Raw genomic sequence first — 18,938 nt, 5'->3', positions numbered from 1 at the left:
CCGGGCATGCACAAAGCACTGCTCACATAGAGAGTGCTTTGCTTCATCGTGGCCCAGTCTCTCTATGCTCTGCGCCGCAGGTTTCTATTGCGCAGGCGCCGGGGAGTCAGTGTCACTTCCCGGCGCCTGCGCAATAGAAACCTGCGGCACAGAGCATAGAGAGACGGGGCCGGGATGAAGCAAAGCACTCTCTATGTGAGCGGCGCTTTGCGCATGCCCAATTTATTATATATTTTATACCGACTCCACCAAAATGAACACTGACTCCCAACTCCACTAATCCGTCTCCATAGCCCTGAGAGTAACCACGGTTCATGAGCACAGGAGGAAGTAAAATGTAACAGCTTTACTACGTGGTTTACAGTTCTTTATTAAAGTAAAGGAGCAGGTGAAGTGAAAAGCAGGTGTTAATGACGCGCCCCCTGGGCCGTGGGGTACTCGGTGCCGGGCTGGTCGATGCTGGGGGATGTCACGGTGGCAGTGACCCGGTCCGTACCCAGGGCGGTCATTTAAAGGCGAATAAAGTAAAAGGAATAAAGTTTTTATATATAATGTTCGTGACGCTACCTGTGGTATGCGGCTATATGGGGCCGCCGCTGCGGTGCAGTTGGTGACGCAGCAGAGTTGGTTCAGCTCTCCACAGGCAGAGCTTAGCCCCAGGACATGAAATAGTGATGTTATGAGGTAGATGTTGCTGGTGCTGTGTAGTGCAGGGCTGGTGATGGCACAGCAATAATTCTAGGACACAGTGGGGTGCAGTCTTCAAGGTTTACTCACAGTTGTCAGACTCCAGGTTCCCAGCGCCAGTGTGTAACCTCCCACGTTGTCCTGTGTTCACCAGGGAATAGGTTCAGCAATCCCTCAGGTAATTCAGGAGTACTTAACGGGACCCCGTTCTGTGTTCCTTCCTCGGTCGTCTTCCTGCGCTGGCTCTCACCCTCCTGCCCTGCGCCTCACAATCAGTGTCCCAAGCCAGTAGCCTCGGATCTTGGCGGGCGACGTGCAGTCCCCTGAATCCAATATGGCCACCTTTTCGATGATATAATTGTGGTTTTGGGCAGCTGCACCTTGAAAGTACAGCAGCCTCCGGTTTTCTAGCTGAGCCTTGTAGTCCTCCACTAGTTTGGGGCTGGTCCCCTCTGTGGCCTGATCCCTCCATGTCTTGGTAGATTCAGGCGCACGGGTGGCTTCCACACTCACCGTGTCCCTGGGATCCCCTCTGTTGCTCTTGGAGCCTTCCCTCTGCTCCCGTTCTTTCTCTCAGTCTGTTCTCCTGGGCCTCCCAGACTAGGCCCGCTCCTACAGAGCTCCTGCTCCCAACACTCTCTCCTCAGACTGACCCTGTCTCCTACAAGATGGTTCCCTTTTTATACTCCTTCTGAAGGTGCTCCCCTGTTCTACTTCCTCCACCCACACCCACTACATGGTCCCCCTCACTCGGTTCCCCCCACTTCCAGCCAGGGACAGGGCTCAGCACTGTACGCATGCATCTTGCCCTGCCTGCTGGTCTGGAATGGTGTAGTGTTGGGTGCAGGTGGGTGGGTCCCGGGCAGTACTCCCCCCTTACCTGAGAATGGGGTACCACACCTCTGGGTGAGATGCAGTACCTCTGTACTGAGTGCCACATTAACATGTCAGGGGCAGATTGGATTGGATTGGGCCTCCATTTCATAACGGGGGGTGTCATTGCCACTGTGATCAAAGGAGGTAAATTATGAAAACTAGGGTAGATAAGGTGATAACTCACTCCTCATATCTATTGATTTTTTCACTATGGAGTAAATTGTATTATGATGATGTTTCAGCAACTATATCATCGATTAATTAAAGGGAACTTGTCGCCAGTTTTTTATGTCTGAACTAAGACTTGCACCTTTAATCAGCGCCTGTGCTGCATGCCATAAAGGGGTATATAACCCCCTAACACCTCCTGGAAATTCTCGCCCCCGCTCTATGTAAATCTTGCCGGTCCGGACCAATAGGCGTCCTTGCTGAGACGTCTATCCCTACTCCCGACTTCTTAACAGTGTCCTCCTGCTCTGATTGACGTGATGCCTCCTGAGTCATCCACATAGCCGGGCAAAATCTCACGCCTGCGCAGAGACATTGCCGGCTCGCGTCTATGCATTTTGTTCTGCCCTACTGCAGGCAGCGCCTAAAACATAAGGGAGAGCCGCCGGCCGTCCAGTCCGTGCACTGCATGCCGATCTCAGTCCGATTTATACGGCCGTCTGACTGCTCCTGAAGTGTTCTGTCCAGCACATGAAACAATTATATGCTTGTCTCAACAAGCCCTTAGGAGAGTGAAAAAGCTAAAACGACTTCTGGATTAGATCTTTTGAAAGGGCCTGTTTGTATTGATGTGGGGTCTAGAGATCAGACCCACAATGAGTTTTTGATGAGTTTTTGATGTTGTGTAAAAAATGCAAAAAACGCAAACTGACCTGCGGTGCGAGTTTGAAATGCACAATATGTCAAGGAGCACAAGGAGGCATAGCCTTACTGGAAAATGGCGGGGCTTAATGGGAAAAGGGTGTGGACTGACAATTCATCAATGTCTTTGCGCATGTTTTTTGTCTATTTTTTTTTTTTGTCTGCACCCAATTCATTATTCTATTTACGCTTGTTTTGAAGTCTAGATTATACGAGTTCTCCTGTTTGAGTTTTTGTTTGTCTTCCTTTTTGTAGGCAGAGTTTAGTGAAGTATTTCTGTCTGATTCATCAGTTGCGTTTTTATTAAAAAGTCACAAGATTTGGTGCAACTTCACTCCGGACCCCACCCCCCCTTGTATTTTTGAGTACACCAGCAAGTTGGCACAATTATTGCACCATTTGCGAAACGTGCGGCTTTTGGACGTTCAAGACTGAAAAAAAAGGACTTATCTTTTTGACTCTGCTTCAAAATCATGAATCGTATGCACCATTTTGAAGAATTTGGAGCCAAAAACAGCAACTAATACCACAAGACAAAAAAAAAGAAAGTGACGTGAAAATAAAAGCACATGATGAATTGGGGCAAAGGAGCCAAAAAAATGTGCCAGAATTGTGATGCTCATTTCTGGCAAAATGTAAACCAACTAATAAGTGGTGTTTGTTAGACTAGACAATCTATAAAATTAGACTTGTCAAACATCATGAACCACATTGACAAATTTATTGTGTTTCCTGACAGTCTAGTGTAAGTTTGCACTGTCTAAGAATTATAAGCATTGATAAATATGCCCCAGTGTCTTAGCTTGTAGACTTTTGACTGTCACCAAAACTGGGATTTGATCCAACCGTGAAGAAACGTATAATGGATGCTTTGTATCTTTCCTTGTTGCATCTGATTTTGGTTTTGGCACGTAGGACTAGCGGTGGAAAATGTACTTCACCACAGCTTCCATTGTGTGAATTCTTCCTAGACCTGTCCATCCGCTATGCTCTGTCCATCCATTTGACGCGCCAATTCTGACGCTTAGCCTTGACTCTTCCCGATTGCCCTAGTGCATTGGCAATCGGGGTAATGGTTTGGGGGTTGATGTCAGCTGTGTAAAGCTGACATCAAGCCAAGGGGTTAGTAATGGAAAGGTGTCTGTCAGACACCCCCATTACTAACGTCGTAGTCAAAAGAAATAAACACAAGCACAGAGAAAAATCCTTTAATTGTAAAAAGCACTCCCCGACCCTCATTTACCCATTTAATACCATTGAAAAATAAAATTATCCAAAGTGGTCTGCCGTAAATCCATAACAAGGTGGTCCCACGATGATCCCCTATTCTGCTACGTCCAGAGGCTGTGACCGCTCAGCACGACCGCCAGAACACAATGAGAGTAGATTATGAATCCGGCTGGTGTGACGAGCGCTGATGTCAGTAAGGTTATAAAAGTTCACAGCCAATGACGTCACCGCTCACAGCGTGAGAACCGGCAGTAATTTATCACGCTGCGAGCTGTGACGTCATTAAAGTTACTGCAGTTCATCGGCTGTGAACTGCGATAACCTTGCTGACGTCAGCGCTTGTCACAGCAGCCGGATTCACACGCTACTCTCACCACAGCCTCCGGATGTAGCAGAGTCGGGGATCGTCATGGGGCCACCTTGTTATCAATTTACGACGAACCACTTTGGATTATTTTTTTTTAATGGTATTAAATGGGTAAAAGAGGGTCGGGGAGTGTTTTTTACAATTAAAGGACTTTTCTCTGTGTTTTTTTCTTTCTTTTCACTGCAGGGTTAGTAATGGGGGTGTCTGACAGACGCCTCTCCATTACTAACCCTTGATGTCAGCAGACATTACATAGCTGACATTAACCCCATAACCATTACCCCTATTGCCAACGCACCAGGGCAATCAGGAAGAGCCGAGGCAAAGCATTTGCTGGTTATTAGAAATAAGGGGGACCCACCCCACATCATTTTTTTGGGTACCTCTTTATAATAACCTGTAAAGGCTAAGCAAACAGTTGTGAGCTGATATTAATAAGCTGCGAAGCTCCATGTTTATTGCCTCTTCCCCAGAATTATAACACCAGCCCCCAGCTGTCTGCTTTCCCTCAGCTGGTTATTAAAAATAAGTGGGACCCCACACCATTTTTTTTTTTTTCATTTAATTTTATATTTATTAGCTAAATACATGTACAGTAAACTACACACGCACTGCACTAATTATATATCTCACTGACGTATTTTTATCTGTCTATTCTATCTATAACTATTTTATTCTGACAGTTCAGGCTGTGAATTTACTGTACTTGGCTGATGAAATGTCGGGTTTTCTTATGAGATGTGTGCGTAAAAATCGGACGGCACATGCATTGACTTACATTGGTGAGTCTTGTCTGGCTTGCGCGGCTCTACTCAGCATGTTATTCCTCACCCCAATTCCAGGTGAGGAAAAACTTGCCGATGGGCACTGCCTGATTGCACTCGCACCAATGTTAGTCAATGTGATTTTTTTCTCACATTGCATTTGCCAATTTTCTACGCAGATGTGAGCAAACCCTACTAGTCAGATGTTTCATACTCAGCCCATGTTCTTCCCATGGGACTGTGAATATTTTCTAGTGTATTACCGTAATTATGTTCACTCGTAGTCATGACCTCTGCAAGACTATTCCATTCTGTTAAGCTGTCTCTATTGCGACACAAATCTGACTGGCTCCTTCTCAAATGCCTGAGAATTAGTTGTTTATATAATCAGTTAGTGGAAAATACCTTTAAGTAAAGCAGCTGCCATTCTTTTACACTGAACCTATTGCTTTTTTTTTCTCAATGATGAAGGGAAGTACACAGTTTTAAGGGGTAACATAGAAAAAAATTGTATTAAGACATACCGGGTGTGGTTCTGTTACAATTCTAGGGAGTTTCCAAACCATTTTACATTTTACCAATGATCTATGTATTCTTGCAGTTTATTTAAAGCTTTGGTTAAAAAAAAAATAGGTTTCCCAATTAAGCAACACTTTATCAAATTGAAGTTTTTTGGAATCTTTTTTAGTTTGCTCAGATGGTAAATTTGTGTAATTTAAAGCTCACGACTTCTCCGAAGACATTTGGATGTGTTCGAAAAAGTGAGACATGCATCTCGTATCACATTTTATGTCTGAAAGTGTATTTCACATTTTTATTTCCAACCTTCAATCAATGTCTGAAAGTGACTTCAAAAGAATGAAAACCTGTAAGATAGTAGATAAAAGAGGCGTAATACTGTAAGTCACATGCCATCAATATTTATAGATAGCAAAGCGAAAAGTAACTTCCTCCTTAAAAGAAGCTTGTTCACGTACCATGACCGATGATCGGACCCACCGGTTTATCTCATGGTCCCTGGAGATGTGTGATGGCGTAGGAGGGGAACAACACTACCTGTCTAGTGGAACCAAAGTTTAACACTCTCTGTTTTTGTTCCGGTGGCTGACAGCTTGCAGGTGGCGAGAACAGTATTCTTCATGTCTAGCAGCCATGTTCTGGTAAAGCGGCATACATATATGAAATATATTCAGTGCTTACTAATTAGAATATGATTAGAATTATTCGCCGAGAGGAACTCACATAAATGACAGTGACCTCTCCCAAAATATGAGTAAGGCTATGTTCACACATCAGGCAGCTGAAAATTTTCATAAAAAACTGCATCAAAAACATGATGTGTGAACAAAGCCTAAAAGTTATTTTTTTGTAACTGAGGTTGGAATGTGTTATCAGAAACAAAAATTACTCTTAAAATAGATTTTTATTTTTCTCTTTTTTTGCAGAATGAGAAGTATTTTATATATTTTTCAATAGTATAATTCAACATATAGTTTATAAAAAAATGGAGGGAAAAAAAGTATTTGTGGGGTGTAATGGAAAAATACAGCAATTCTGTTGTTTTATGGCATTTATTGCATGGTAAAAAATGTCATGTTAACCTTTTTGTTGGTATTATTATGATGATGTCAAACGTATAATTAATTGTTATGTTTTACTACTTTAAAAAATAAAAGCGTAAATAAAAAATGTGATATGTGTCACCACACTCAGAGACCCTTAACTTTTGGGCTGTGTGCCCACAATGAGTTTCTGCTGAGTTTTTGATGCCTCGTATTTTTGCTACTTCCGAAATGCAGCTTCTTAAAGTTCCAGCAAAATGGATGTGATGTATAGAAATTTCACGCCCACTGTGCTTTTTTTTACTCAGCGTGAACTGACCTGCGGTGCGTGTTTCAAATCCACAGCATGTCAATTTCTCTGCTGGTACGCTGACATTTATGTGCAGATTTTCCCCATAGACTTGCATAAGATGCAGAAAATCCACAGGTAGAAAGGGCACATGTTTTTAGTGTAATCCACACAAGACTATATCAATAAAGTTTTGTCAAAGCCAAATACCAGGAAGTATAAAAAATTTGCTATTGCCCATGGGCTATATGCCATACAGACCCATGCGCTTGTCTGGTCTGCATGTAAATAGGAGTCAACTCCTGCTCCCGTCTGTTATGTGAACGAGCAGACTGAACCAGTTACGAACTTCACTATTCCACAAAATTCAGTGCTCATCTACACTTAGTCTTAGAGAATTGAACCCATGGTCACTTTATTTCGACAATTTCCTGTTAAGCCCAGCCCCATCTTAACATGCCAGAAATGCCTGCTGAGCAGAGGCGGGGAATTTCTGCGCCAGAATTTGGCTGAGCGGGCATTCCGGTCCATTTCTTAAGTGTCAAGGACAGAACCAGGAGGCTCTGACTAGGGAGTACATGGTAAGCATGAGAACAGGAGCTGCGGGAGATCGCTGGGGGTGACTATCACTTCTTTTATATTAAAGCGGTCTGAAGCATTTTGTAAATCTTTTATATCTCCTGGAAAGCCCCTTTGTATCCAGCTTGTCCAAAGATAATAAATGATTCACTTAACAAACATTAGTTCTGTGCTAATTACTTTATTGATACGTTTTTACAGTTGTTGGAGCTGTATTTTTTGGGCCTGAGCTCCAAACCCTCTTCAGACGACCTGAATTTTATTATTGTGTGTAAGTCTTTTCGGAGATTTGGAGCTTTTTATCAGAGATGCTAAGTTATGATTTGTAAAAAGATATATTATGAAATTAATTAGCTTAAAATATCTTAATAATAACATTATGGTAAAATGTGGACATTCACTTAAAGAGAACCTGCCATCAGGATTTTATATTTCAAACTAATTGCATGTATGTAAAGGTGCTTTAATGCTGAGTAAAATCTTATCTTTCTTGTAGAAATCTGTTTTACTGTTTTAGAGAAATCCATTGTTAAATTGTATGCTAATGAGATGCAAGTGCAGTGGGCGGGCCCTGCACCTACAGCTCTCCTGCCTCTCTCTCTATTCCCTGCCCCCTGCCTGCCTTCTGTCTCTTGACTGACAGGTCACTGAAACAGGAGGGATCTAGAGACATGAGGCGCAGGACCCGCCCACTGCACTTGCAGCTCATTAGCATACAATTTCAACTTTGGCATGACGTTAGTTTAGGGTCTGAAATCTTGATGAATGGCTCCCTATAAAACTTCATTGTCCTACATAGCCCCTTTAATATAACATGTAATGTAGAATATTGTGTTAATATTGTGGTAACTGTTTATGGCACTCTCTGGTTTACATATGATCCCAACTACTGGTAAATACAATGTGACGGTAATATAATTTCCACATTCTATGATCAAAACTTTCTCATGTGATTTTCATAGATTTTAATAGCATTTCTCATGTATTAATGATTTAACGAAAAAATCTTTCAGGAAAAGCACAGCTAGCATGGAAAACTTGTCCGATACACCAGCATCTAAAAGAAATCATGAGCACGTACCCGAAAGGGGTTTTCCAGCCTTGGGGAAATTGTCGACAAGCACAATCTTACCGATGTCATGTGTGGCTGTCATGTGAACTAAAGATTCTCATTCACTTTTCTGAATAAGAGATTGATTTGCAAACTTGTCACATGGTGACTAGATTCTCATCCACTTCTCTCAACAGAAAATTGATTTGCATACTTGCAGTTGCATACCGACTAGGTTCTCAACCGCTTCTTTCACTAGAACATTGAGAGAAGCGGATGAGAAGCTAGTCAGCACATGACTGCAAGTATGCAACTTGCAATCATGTGACAACCGCTTGAACCAACAGGCAGTGTCAAATCTTAACAGTGTGAACATGACACACTGTTAGGAATCAGCAAGTTGCAGTGTTTGCAAGACGTTTCCCAAGGGCTGAACAAAATTTCCATCTGCACACCATAAGTAGCATGACATTTAGTGTATTGTCATAAAGTTGCATATTGGAACAATGAACAGAAGACAGTCCTGATGGATGATTAATAACTTGCCAAGATTGGATTACTCCTTGAACTGTAGGATTACAGTGCGATAGATATGTGGAGCATGGCTCCAAAGTTTCAGCGTTCTCTCCCTTTTCTAGTTGTGGGAGTGATTAATCCTATAGGTATACTATGGCAAAAAAATGCCCTTCCAAGGTGAAAATAACATTTCTGCTGGATCTGTTTTGGAATCTATATACAAGTTATGTATACGGCACATATATAGTCTGATTTCCAAGCTTGTAAGAGGGTTGAAAAATTATGCACCAACCTGTTGCAATATTGGTCTAATATTACACAGACCCTACTGTTATGTTCTGGACTGTCATATCCTTTAATGATTGCTATTGGTTACCTCTTGCGGTGATATCACCACCTGATTACCAAAGTTATGTCATGATGATACCATGTCACGTAATGCTATACAGTATTGTGCCAAAGATACTGCTGCTAGGCGTTTATGCCTCATAGTCAGACATGTTACAGCAATGAATGTTAATGTGTTACTAATGCAACTTTATTATCTTTGTGATGTGACTGATGTTTGGCTTCACTAAGATCTGAGAGATGACGGGATAGCTAGAGTTGGAGAAACTATGCTTCGTGAAAGGTTTTGGGTCAAGGGTCTGCAGTGGGAAGCCGCGAGGGGGGTTTTGCCTGTATTCTACTAGTCAGAAGTGCACTAGGCTCAGGTGAGACGGCTGGGGCATGGGGCAGAGTACGATCAGTGTGGCCTGCGCCCTCGTGCTTCCTTTAGCCTCTCGGAGAGCTTAAAAGGGACTTTTCATGCTAGTAAGTGTTAGACATGAACGGTGTCAGACTGAAGAACACTGGGCCCACCAGAGGATTTGATTCTGAGGGCCCACCTTTTTCCCCACTCAAGAGCCTCATAGCAGCTGCAAGGTTTGCACTATGTACTCTCCTGAAGGAGAAGTCAGGGCCCACTGGAGGATTCTCCGGTTCTCTGGTGGGCCAGTCCAACCCTGGACATGAAAATAGTGCAGACGGGGGACCACCCTAACCCCAGTTAGTTAGCAGGGAGGATAAGTAATCGCTCACTATTAAAGGGGATTCCCAGTACTTTTATATTGATGTCCTATCCTTTAGGATAGGTCACCGATATCACATCGCTGGGGGTGTGACACCTGGCACCTCCACAGATCAGCTGTCCGGATGTGATCAGTTGCAGAGCTGCAAAGCACAGCTCCGACAATTATATAATGGCTGCCACAGGGCACTGGAGATCCACTCCCATTTAATTTAATAGGGGTGGATGTGCAGTAGTAATTGGCCACGGCTTCTATACAGTTGACGGAGCTGCGCTCTTTTGCGCTGCAACTGTTCACATCCGGCCAAAACCTGGAACAGCTGATCGACGGGGGTGCTAGGTGTCATTCCCCAGCTATCTGATATTGCGGACCTATCCTAAGGATGGGTCATCAAGATAAAATTAATGGGTATCTACTTTAAGGTCCTCCATATTAAAGTGAAGGCCACAGAAGAGAAATAAAGTTCCAGCCTGAGCTGTCATTGTGTGGGGTTTATTCTGGGAGAAGGCGACCAGAACACTGGCACAAGTGAGAGATGCCACTTGAAGGGCAATGATTGCCACAGCAGTGGGTAATAGGGAGGCCTATCCCTATTTGTGATAAGAGTGCACCAGCCATTATAGAGGGATGGTATAACCACACCAGAGTAATGCCTGTAGGTTCGTCAGTCATGTAAGTGTTTCATTAACCATGGAATGATGATGTAGACTAAGACCGGCTTCACAGTTAGCTCAGGTCAGTAGATGGGGTTGATCCGATCATGACCCGTGTTTCACAGTCATGTGAAAGTGACCTAACAAAGTCCACTAAAGTGAGGCTATTTATTTATTATGCGTACTTGTATAGCTCCATGACTTCCACATTGCTTTACAGATATTGTCATCACTGTCCCCATTGAGGCTCAATTCCTTATCAGCAGGGCTGTGGAGTCGGTAAGCCAAACCTTCGACTCCGACTCCTCAATTTCCATGGCACCGACTCCGACTTACACGACTCTGACTCCCTCATACATGGCTCATGTTTAAGTGATAAATTTACGGTAGGACACATTTTTCTCAGCTAAAAGTCTAGACCCTTAGATCAGGAATAGGACAGACATTTATAGGACATTTCATAACTTTCCCAAATTCTTATGAAAAAATATTCCCCACAAACTGCATTGAACTACTGTACCCAATTTATTATATATTTTAGGAGTCGGTCCATTTTATATTTACTCCGACTCCACCAAAATGGGCACCGACTCCACGACTCTGACTCTACAGCCCTGCCTATCAGTATGTCTTTGGAAATCGGAGAACCCTGGGGAAACCCATGCAAATACAGGGAGAACATACAAACCCCTTGCAGATGTTCTCCTTGGTGGGATTCGTACCCAGGACCCCAGCGCTGCTAAGTGACAGTGCTAACCACTGAGCCACCGTGGCATGTGTAGAACATGTCTTTTTTCTCTTGCTGTTTAAATAATTACACAACAAAATTGAACAATCCAAATCTGTTTTACGTACTCTCAGGTTTGATTCTATTTAGGACATTTCCTTCTAAGTAAGCAGCTTCAACAAATCTTCGCACAAAGAGAGGAAGTTGTGTAATTTCTGATTATTGTCCCTGTGGTCGATAGCATTATCCATGGTATATGTGAGCTGAGCAGAAGGAGATTTTAGAGACAATATTTGGTTTCCACACATATATGGTCTATGCATGTTATTAGACTCTAAGAAACTAGGACAATAAGGGCTATTCTGGCCAGTGTCATATATAACACATATAACAGCTATACTAATACTAAAACATATTAACAATAAAACTTGCTGTTTTCTGTAAAAATGCAAGTATCTTCATGTAATTTTTACGACACTAATAATTTCCACTCAATAGAACTTTACAGCTCCTCTTCTCAGAGCCTCTTCCCCAGCAATCATATCATAGATTCAGTTCAGCTATAATTACCTGTGGAAATCAGCTTCTGTCTTTAGGGAATTAAGAAGATGTCCAAACAGCCACTGCAGGTGAACAGTATTAATTACAGATGAGAATTATTTATTTTATTATGCTTTGCTTATATAGTGCCACTAATTCCACAGCACTTTACAGATATTATCATCACTGTCCCTGTTGGGGCTCACTATCTAAATTTCCCATCAGTATGTCTTTGGAGTGTGGGAGGAAACCCGAGTAAAGTTGGGGAGAACATACAAACTCCTTTCAGATGTTGTCCTTGGTGGGATTTGATCCCAGGACCCCAGCGCTGCAAAGTAACAGTGCTAACCACTGAGCCACCGTGCTGCCCTTGAATCTTTTGAAATTCAAATTTGCCAGGTTTGTTGAATTTTTCCCTAAAATTTTGTTCACAGGGAATCAAATTTTTGGGACATCACAGGTACTCCAATTGCCTTGAAAAAATCTGAAGTACTCTGAGGACTACTAGGACTTTATCCAGACCCTTTCAATCTCTTTAACGCAAACACAACCTTCCGACCAGGCAATTTTTTCAGTTTTTGCGCTTTCATTTTTCTTCCACTTTTCCAAGAGCCATAACTTTTTTATCTTCTGTCCACATAGCCGTATGATGACTTGTTTTCTTGCAGGACGAGTTGTAATTGTGATAGACACCATTATTTTTATCTTTCAATGTACTAGAAAATGGAAAACAAATTCTGAGTGCGGTGAAAACGCAAAATTCCACAATTGTTTTTGGGTGTTATTTTTTCCACAACATTCATTGTGTGGAATTAACCTTGCAACATGATTTTCCAGGTCATAATGATTACATTGATACTAAACATGTATAATTTGTTTATTTTGTTTTTGTTTATTTAAGAGGTAAAAAAAAAATTAAAATTCATAAAATTAACAAATTTAGCTTGTCTTGCCATTCTCCAGTTTTCATTTTTCCGTCAATGAAACTGTATGAGGGCTTGTTTTTTTCGTTTTTTGGGATATCATTTTTGGGATAGATATGATGTTCTGATCGGCTCCGGAGCTTGCATCAAAGTGGACCCGACATATGATGCACTAATACACCATAGGTCAAGAAGGGGTTAAAATTAAAAAAACAATACAAAAATTATCCCGTTTAGTCATTTGTGATCAGGCGGACTATTCTGTGCAGAACAGTGACTCAAACAGTGACTGAAGCACCACCACCAGCACCACACTTCTGGTGGTGGTGCTTTTGCTGCTGTTGGCGGCTCCCACATTTTTAACTGTTGTATATTTTTATTTTTATTTTACGCTTGCAATTGCCACTTTTTCTTTATCATATATTTTTTACAACCATATAATTAACTTTCGACAATCTTTTAAACCCAAATTATTCAATCTTTCCCAAAAAGGAAGTAATATGAAACGATAGGTAGATAGAAAAGCAAAGTGTGGGAGCTGGTCGCAGTATTGGTGTGTCAAATTGGACTAGTAAAACAGATATAAAAAAGAAATATTTGTGACTTGCACACTTTGTGAGGTAGACAGTCAGGCTGTGTGCCCACTATGCTTTTTTTAAGCGTCTCCGCTGGGCAATTCCATCTCAGAAACGCTTAAAAAACGCTTGGTAGAAGGTCTGCCATGTTCCCCAATGATAATCCGCATGTGCTGTGCACATGCTGCGGAAATTTCCACTGTGGATTATCATTGCGGAAAAATCCGCAGCACTACCAATTATTTTGCGTAAGCGCGGCGTTTTTGCCGCTATTGACTTGCATTGAATCGCTTAATATCCGCATGACTACATGTACACATGCCGATAATAAGCGATTCAATGTGCGGATGGTACCCGGGTCTGGAGAAGAGGAGACTCTCATCCAGACCCGGGTACCATAGAACCTGTAAAAGAAAGAATTTAAAATAAAAAAAAAACATTATACTCACCTTCTGATGGCCCCTGGTCTCCTTAGTGATGCGTCCTGGCTCCCCGGCATCTCGCAATGGTCTAAAAGGACCTTCCATGACGTCATTTAGTCATTTAGGACGTCATGGAAGGTCCTTTTACACCACCAGGGAGACCGGAGAAGGAGACCGGGGGCCATCAGAAGGTGAGTATAATGTTTTTTTTTATTTTTTACCATTTTTATTCTTTTTTTTAACTAACTTGGTCACACTATATAAAATCCATGCCGGTTGCATGGATTTATATAGTGTGACCAAATTGTCAAGCACTTTTCCAAGTGATGCTAAAATCGCTTGGAAAGCGCTTGACAACCCGCATGCGAAATCACATGTGCAAAACGTGTGACTAACGCTTGTCTCTGGCTGAAAAAGCGCATGTAAAATCTGCATGCGTTTTTTCTGCCAGGGAGATGCCGAAACGCTCAGGAAAAATCCAGAGCATTTTTGCATCGTGGGCACATAGCCTCACAGTTAAATGTCTTAATTTTGGGGAATTTTCTTTTGTATTTTCTAAAACAATTATTCCTTCCTTTCCAAAAATGATTGCCCAAGAAATGCAAAAACTTGCTTGTGACAAGCAAGCACACCATGTCTGATTAACATTGATTTCAGATTTTTTTTCTGTGAAAACTATTGTGCTGTTTTGCTTCTGCTTTCCAGTGCATTAGGAAAGAAGAAAAAATATGTCATTCTAATTCAAATGCAATAGGACAGATGCTAGCTACACCATATCAATGATCAATTATATTGAGTCTGGAATTGCTGCTGGCCCCTTTGCTATCTTTCTCTACCCCTTTCAATTGGATCTGTGCTACTCTCATCTTCAGTGCTATGTATAGTGTTATAATATCTGGACTATTTATCCAATAGTTTGTGGCTTTATTTTCCTTTTTCTATTGCTGAGTTGTATGCTGTGATATCCACTCACTATCCTAAAATAACCCTAAAATGGCTGCTGCATTCCCTGCCTAGGCTTTTATACAGGCTATGATAGTCTACTCTGATTGGCTGTGGTATACCTTGAGAAGTGATAGCTGCAAGGCATTATGGGGAAAATTATGTGGTCATGCCTGAGGTCTTGTCATCCTTCTGTGATTGGTGTAAACTTCTGCAATTTCTAAAAAGGCGGTGGGCATTTTTTGGGGTGAATCGAATCAAATCGCAAATTGTTTTCACCTGTAAATTTAATAAAATTTGACCCAAATTCGATTCAAATTGATTTGATCATCTCTAGTAATAATACAAATGAGGTGGACTTTAAAATAGTACAAAACTGCACATAGAGTTGGGATTTGTCCTGTTAGGTGAAACTCCCCACCCTAAGTAAATAGAGATAGGATGTCTTCATTTCCAATAGGAAAATGTCACATTGATCATTCACCTGACCTCTGCAGCCAATCAGGGCCTCAACAGTCAGGTGGGTGATGGACATGATGTCATCACTTCTACTTCTGAGACCAACAAAGTCCTGGAAAAAAAATAATATTAATAAATTGCAAATTGTGCAAAATTTTCTCCTGCAAAACTACAAATTCTGTTCATCTTCTCTTTCCCAAAGGGAGGACAACATGTTCTGAGTGACTGATCTTGCTTTTAATTTTGCATATACGGTACTTTCTAATAACAGTCATTGAGTTATTTATGTCTTTTATGTCTTACAGTTGATGAATTATCCATCCTACATTCCACAGAGAGCTGTCTGAAGCTGTTATTAAGCGAAACAGATCCAATATGTCCATTTCAAGACTCGATTATGGAGGGTCAGTAGCATTATAGCCTATATTTATCTGTTAGCACTATGAAATCTAACCAAAAAAATGTTAAAATATACACTATATGGACAAAAGTATTGCGCCAACTACACCTACAAGAACTTTTATGACATCCCATTCTAAATCCATAGGTGTTAATATGGAGCCCCCCTCCACACACACACACACACACACCTTTTCAGACAAAACATTTGTGAGGTTGACCACTGATGTTAGACGACAAAGACCTGGTTCAGGATCTCCATTCTAGTTCATCCTAGAGGTGTTGGATGGGGTTTAGGTCAGGGCTTTGTGTAGCTGGTCAAGTTCCTCAAACCAAACTTAGCCAACCGTGCCTTTACGGACCTTGCTTTTTGTACTGGGGCAAAGTCATGGAAAACCTAAAAGGACTTTCCCCAAACTGTTCCCACAAAGTCAGAAGCATTCAATTGTCCAAAATGTCTTGTATGCTGAAGCATTAAGATTTTCCTTCACTGGAATGAAGGGGCCAGGGTCAATCCCTGAACGGCAACCTGATAGCATTATCCCTCCTCTACCAAACTTTGTGTTCATCTGTCAGTCTTCAAATCCAGTCAAACTGCCAGAACTGTGATTTGTTTCTCCACAGAACATGTTTTTACTGCTCCAAAGTCCAGTGTTGGTGTGCTGTACATCACTCCATCCGACACTTTGCACTGTGCTTGGTGATGTAAGGCTTGCATGCAGCTGCTTGGTCATGGACACTCATGCCATGGAGCTCTTGGTGTCCATTTTTTGTGCTGATGAGAAGGTTTGTAATTCTGTAGTTATTGGGTCTGCAAAGTCTTGGTGATTTTTATGCACCATATGCCTTACTACTTTGTGACCCTGCTCTATAACCTTATTGGAACTGAGTTGCTGTGGTTCCTAAACAGCAGATCTACAGGGCGAGGGGCTGGATTTTGTACACCTGTGTAATGGGACAGCATGTAAAACCCTAATTCAATTATTAAAACCTGTTTCTCAATACTTTTGTCCAGTGTATTTTGTAGTGTATTCTGACTTGTACTAGGTCTAATTATTTACTTACTATGTGTTTGTCATGATTAAATAAAATAGGGAAACATTTTTTCATGTCCAGCTTGAATTAAATACTAAATGCTGTGTTGTAATGCAAGTCATTATTAAAAAAAACTATACGGTGAATTTTTCTATGTACAGTTTTTAATACAACTTAAGGGTATGTGCACACGTTGAGTTTTTGCTGGATTTTTATGTGCATTTTTGATTTGTGAAATCTCATGCACATGCTGCTTATTTTTGTTAATTCTTTCAGCGTTTTTGCAGCATTTTTCTCCTATTCTAATGAGTGGGGAAAAAACGCATATAAAATGCAACAAAAAATTCAGCAAAAACAAGCAGATATTATGCAGTGTTTTTCCTGCCAACACATCAATATTTGCAGCAGATTGTTCTGCTGCAAATACTGAACATGTGCACTTGCCCATAGAATTTGTCTTAATGAGTTGTTTAGATTTAATTTCCTGATCTGTACCACCCCCTAGAAGCTATCGATGAAAATTGGTTACATAGAGCAGCATACTTGACCCATTCATGTATCACTTGGACAGCCATAAGTTTGAATGGTCACTATGTAATGTTTTTTTTTTAAATTTCACATTTAGTATGTGTTATCTGATGGAGAAACCTATATGGAAAGTTTTAGGAGAAACTCAAGAGGTTTCACACGTTTGCCAGTTTTGATCAAATCAAGGAGTCGATCGATCGGAGACAAGAGAAACACAACCAATCCTATCGGTGTCCCAGACTTGTCTGCTCTCAGATGCCTGGTCACAAGTTTTTATTACAAACCACAAAGATAAGGAAAGTGGGAATGGCTTACATTCCATTACCTAAAAAGGAAGATATCCAAGTTGGGAATAACAAATTTGTAAATGATGTCTAAATTCCTTAGAGACTGGCTATATCTAGTTTACTATACTTTCAGAAACAAAGGAAGGCTTTAATACAAAGACAGCTCTATATTAGATATACCTTATGTTATTTGCTTTTACGAATAATACTTATAAAGCTAATATTAAAATGCAAAGTGATAAAAGATATATGTGTATATTTAATTGTCTAAAATAATAATCAAAGCAAAATATAAATATTTACCATAACATATCTTTGCACAGAAATCAATGTTACTTAATGTGATCCTTCACCGGTATATGAACATGGTAAAGGCAGGGCAGGATTTCTAAGGGGTAAAGTTTCTTCTTGTGTAGAGTGGCATAGTGAGACGTCTAGGCCATGCACTGCTCCTCTGGGAATTTAAATATGCAAATATCCTCTTCAGAGAGGAATAGGGCTTTAACTCTAGTGCCACCTATTGGAAGTAGCAATCTTAAAAGTCAGTATTGACCATCTAAAAGGCCTGGTCACATGACTTTGGATAAGAAGCGACACCAGAAAATCCATTTGCAAACATATGTTTGGGGTGTTTGCACCTCAACAGTGCAAGAGATCTGATTTGGCTAGATGAGATTCACAGGGGAACATTGAATGGTCTATAAATCTCCCTAATTTGACTTGGTGCTCTCTAGAAAGAGAAATTGTACCCTTTAGACTCTGTGTCAGAGACTTCTCACTCAGCCAAATCAGATCTCCTTCTTTGCACTGATGAGGGGGCAAACACCCTGAAACACTTGTCTGCAAATGGGGTTTCTGTTTTGGCTTCTTATCCTAGGTCATCTGGCAAAGCTCGTGAAAAAGTCGGTATTGACTTTTGGCTATGTTCACACGTTAAACACCAATAAGTCATATAGACTGAAAATCAATAAGCTACACCAATAGAAATAAGGCAGACAAACAACCACACAGCCCAGGTTGAAAATTGCCAAAGATTTAATAATAACACATAAAAGAAAATACACACAACAATAATAAAATCAAAGACACACCACAGATGGAAGAGGTGGAGTGCCTGGACTAATTAGTATAAGGGATGACATTATAATCTAACATACAGCTCCCACAGGTAATATGTAATGATAATATAAAACCAAGGGCATAAAATACAAAAGGCAGCAAAAAATAATTGCATGGAAAATGATGAAGTTACCAAACCGATATTCCATATATATATTAATATCATAAATGGCAAATCACATATTGCTCATAAGATCAGTATATCAATATATGCAGTGACTCTGCCTCAAAAATACGTACATAGATATATGAACCGCTAGATAACCTGAATAAATACCTTGTGCCAATATAGCTGCATATATGAATGACAAGTGTCAATAAAAGTAGCCCAAAAATGGTTTACAAAGTAGCCATAATTACCCAAATAGCATAGATCAACAGTCCAGGCACCCAACACGCACCCGACGCGCGTTTCGCATAGAAAATGCTTCGTCCTATGTTCACACGTTGCGTTTTAGCTGTGCTTTT

The 18,938-nt window shown here is 41.0% G+C and overlaps 1 protein-coding gene across 4 annotated transcripts in view; it reads left to right on the top strand.

Moving 5' to 3' along the window:
• CIITA (class II major histocompatibility complex transactivator) overlaps positions 1 to 18,938 on the top strand; it is a 107,584-nt gene that overhangs the window by 35,130 nt on the left and 53,516 nt on the right. For all 4 annotated transcript variants that reach the window (XM_073647741.1, XM_073647742.1, XM_073647739.1 and 1 more), the window contains exon 2: positions 15,408 to 15,506. In XM_073647741.1, the coding sequence (XP_073503842.1) occupies positions 15,408 to 15,506 (99 nt within the window). The remainder of the gene's footprint in view (positions 1 to 15,407; positions 15,507 to 18,938) is intronic.

The sequence above is a fragment of the Phyllobates terribilis genome, unplaced genomic scaffold (genome assembly GCF_046119375.1).
Source record: "Phyllobates terribilis strain yellow unplaced genomic scaffold, ASM4611937v1 Scaffold_9__5_contigs__length_417890890, whole genome shotgun sequence".
NCBI lineage: Eukaryota > Metazoa > Chordata > Amphibia > Anura > Dendrobatidae > Phyllobates > Phyllobates terribilis.
The sequence above is the reverse complement of the archived record's forward strand: the minus strand, read 5'-3'. Positions and strand labels throughout refer to the sequence as shown.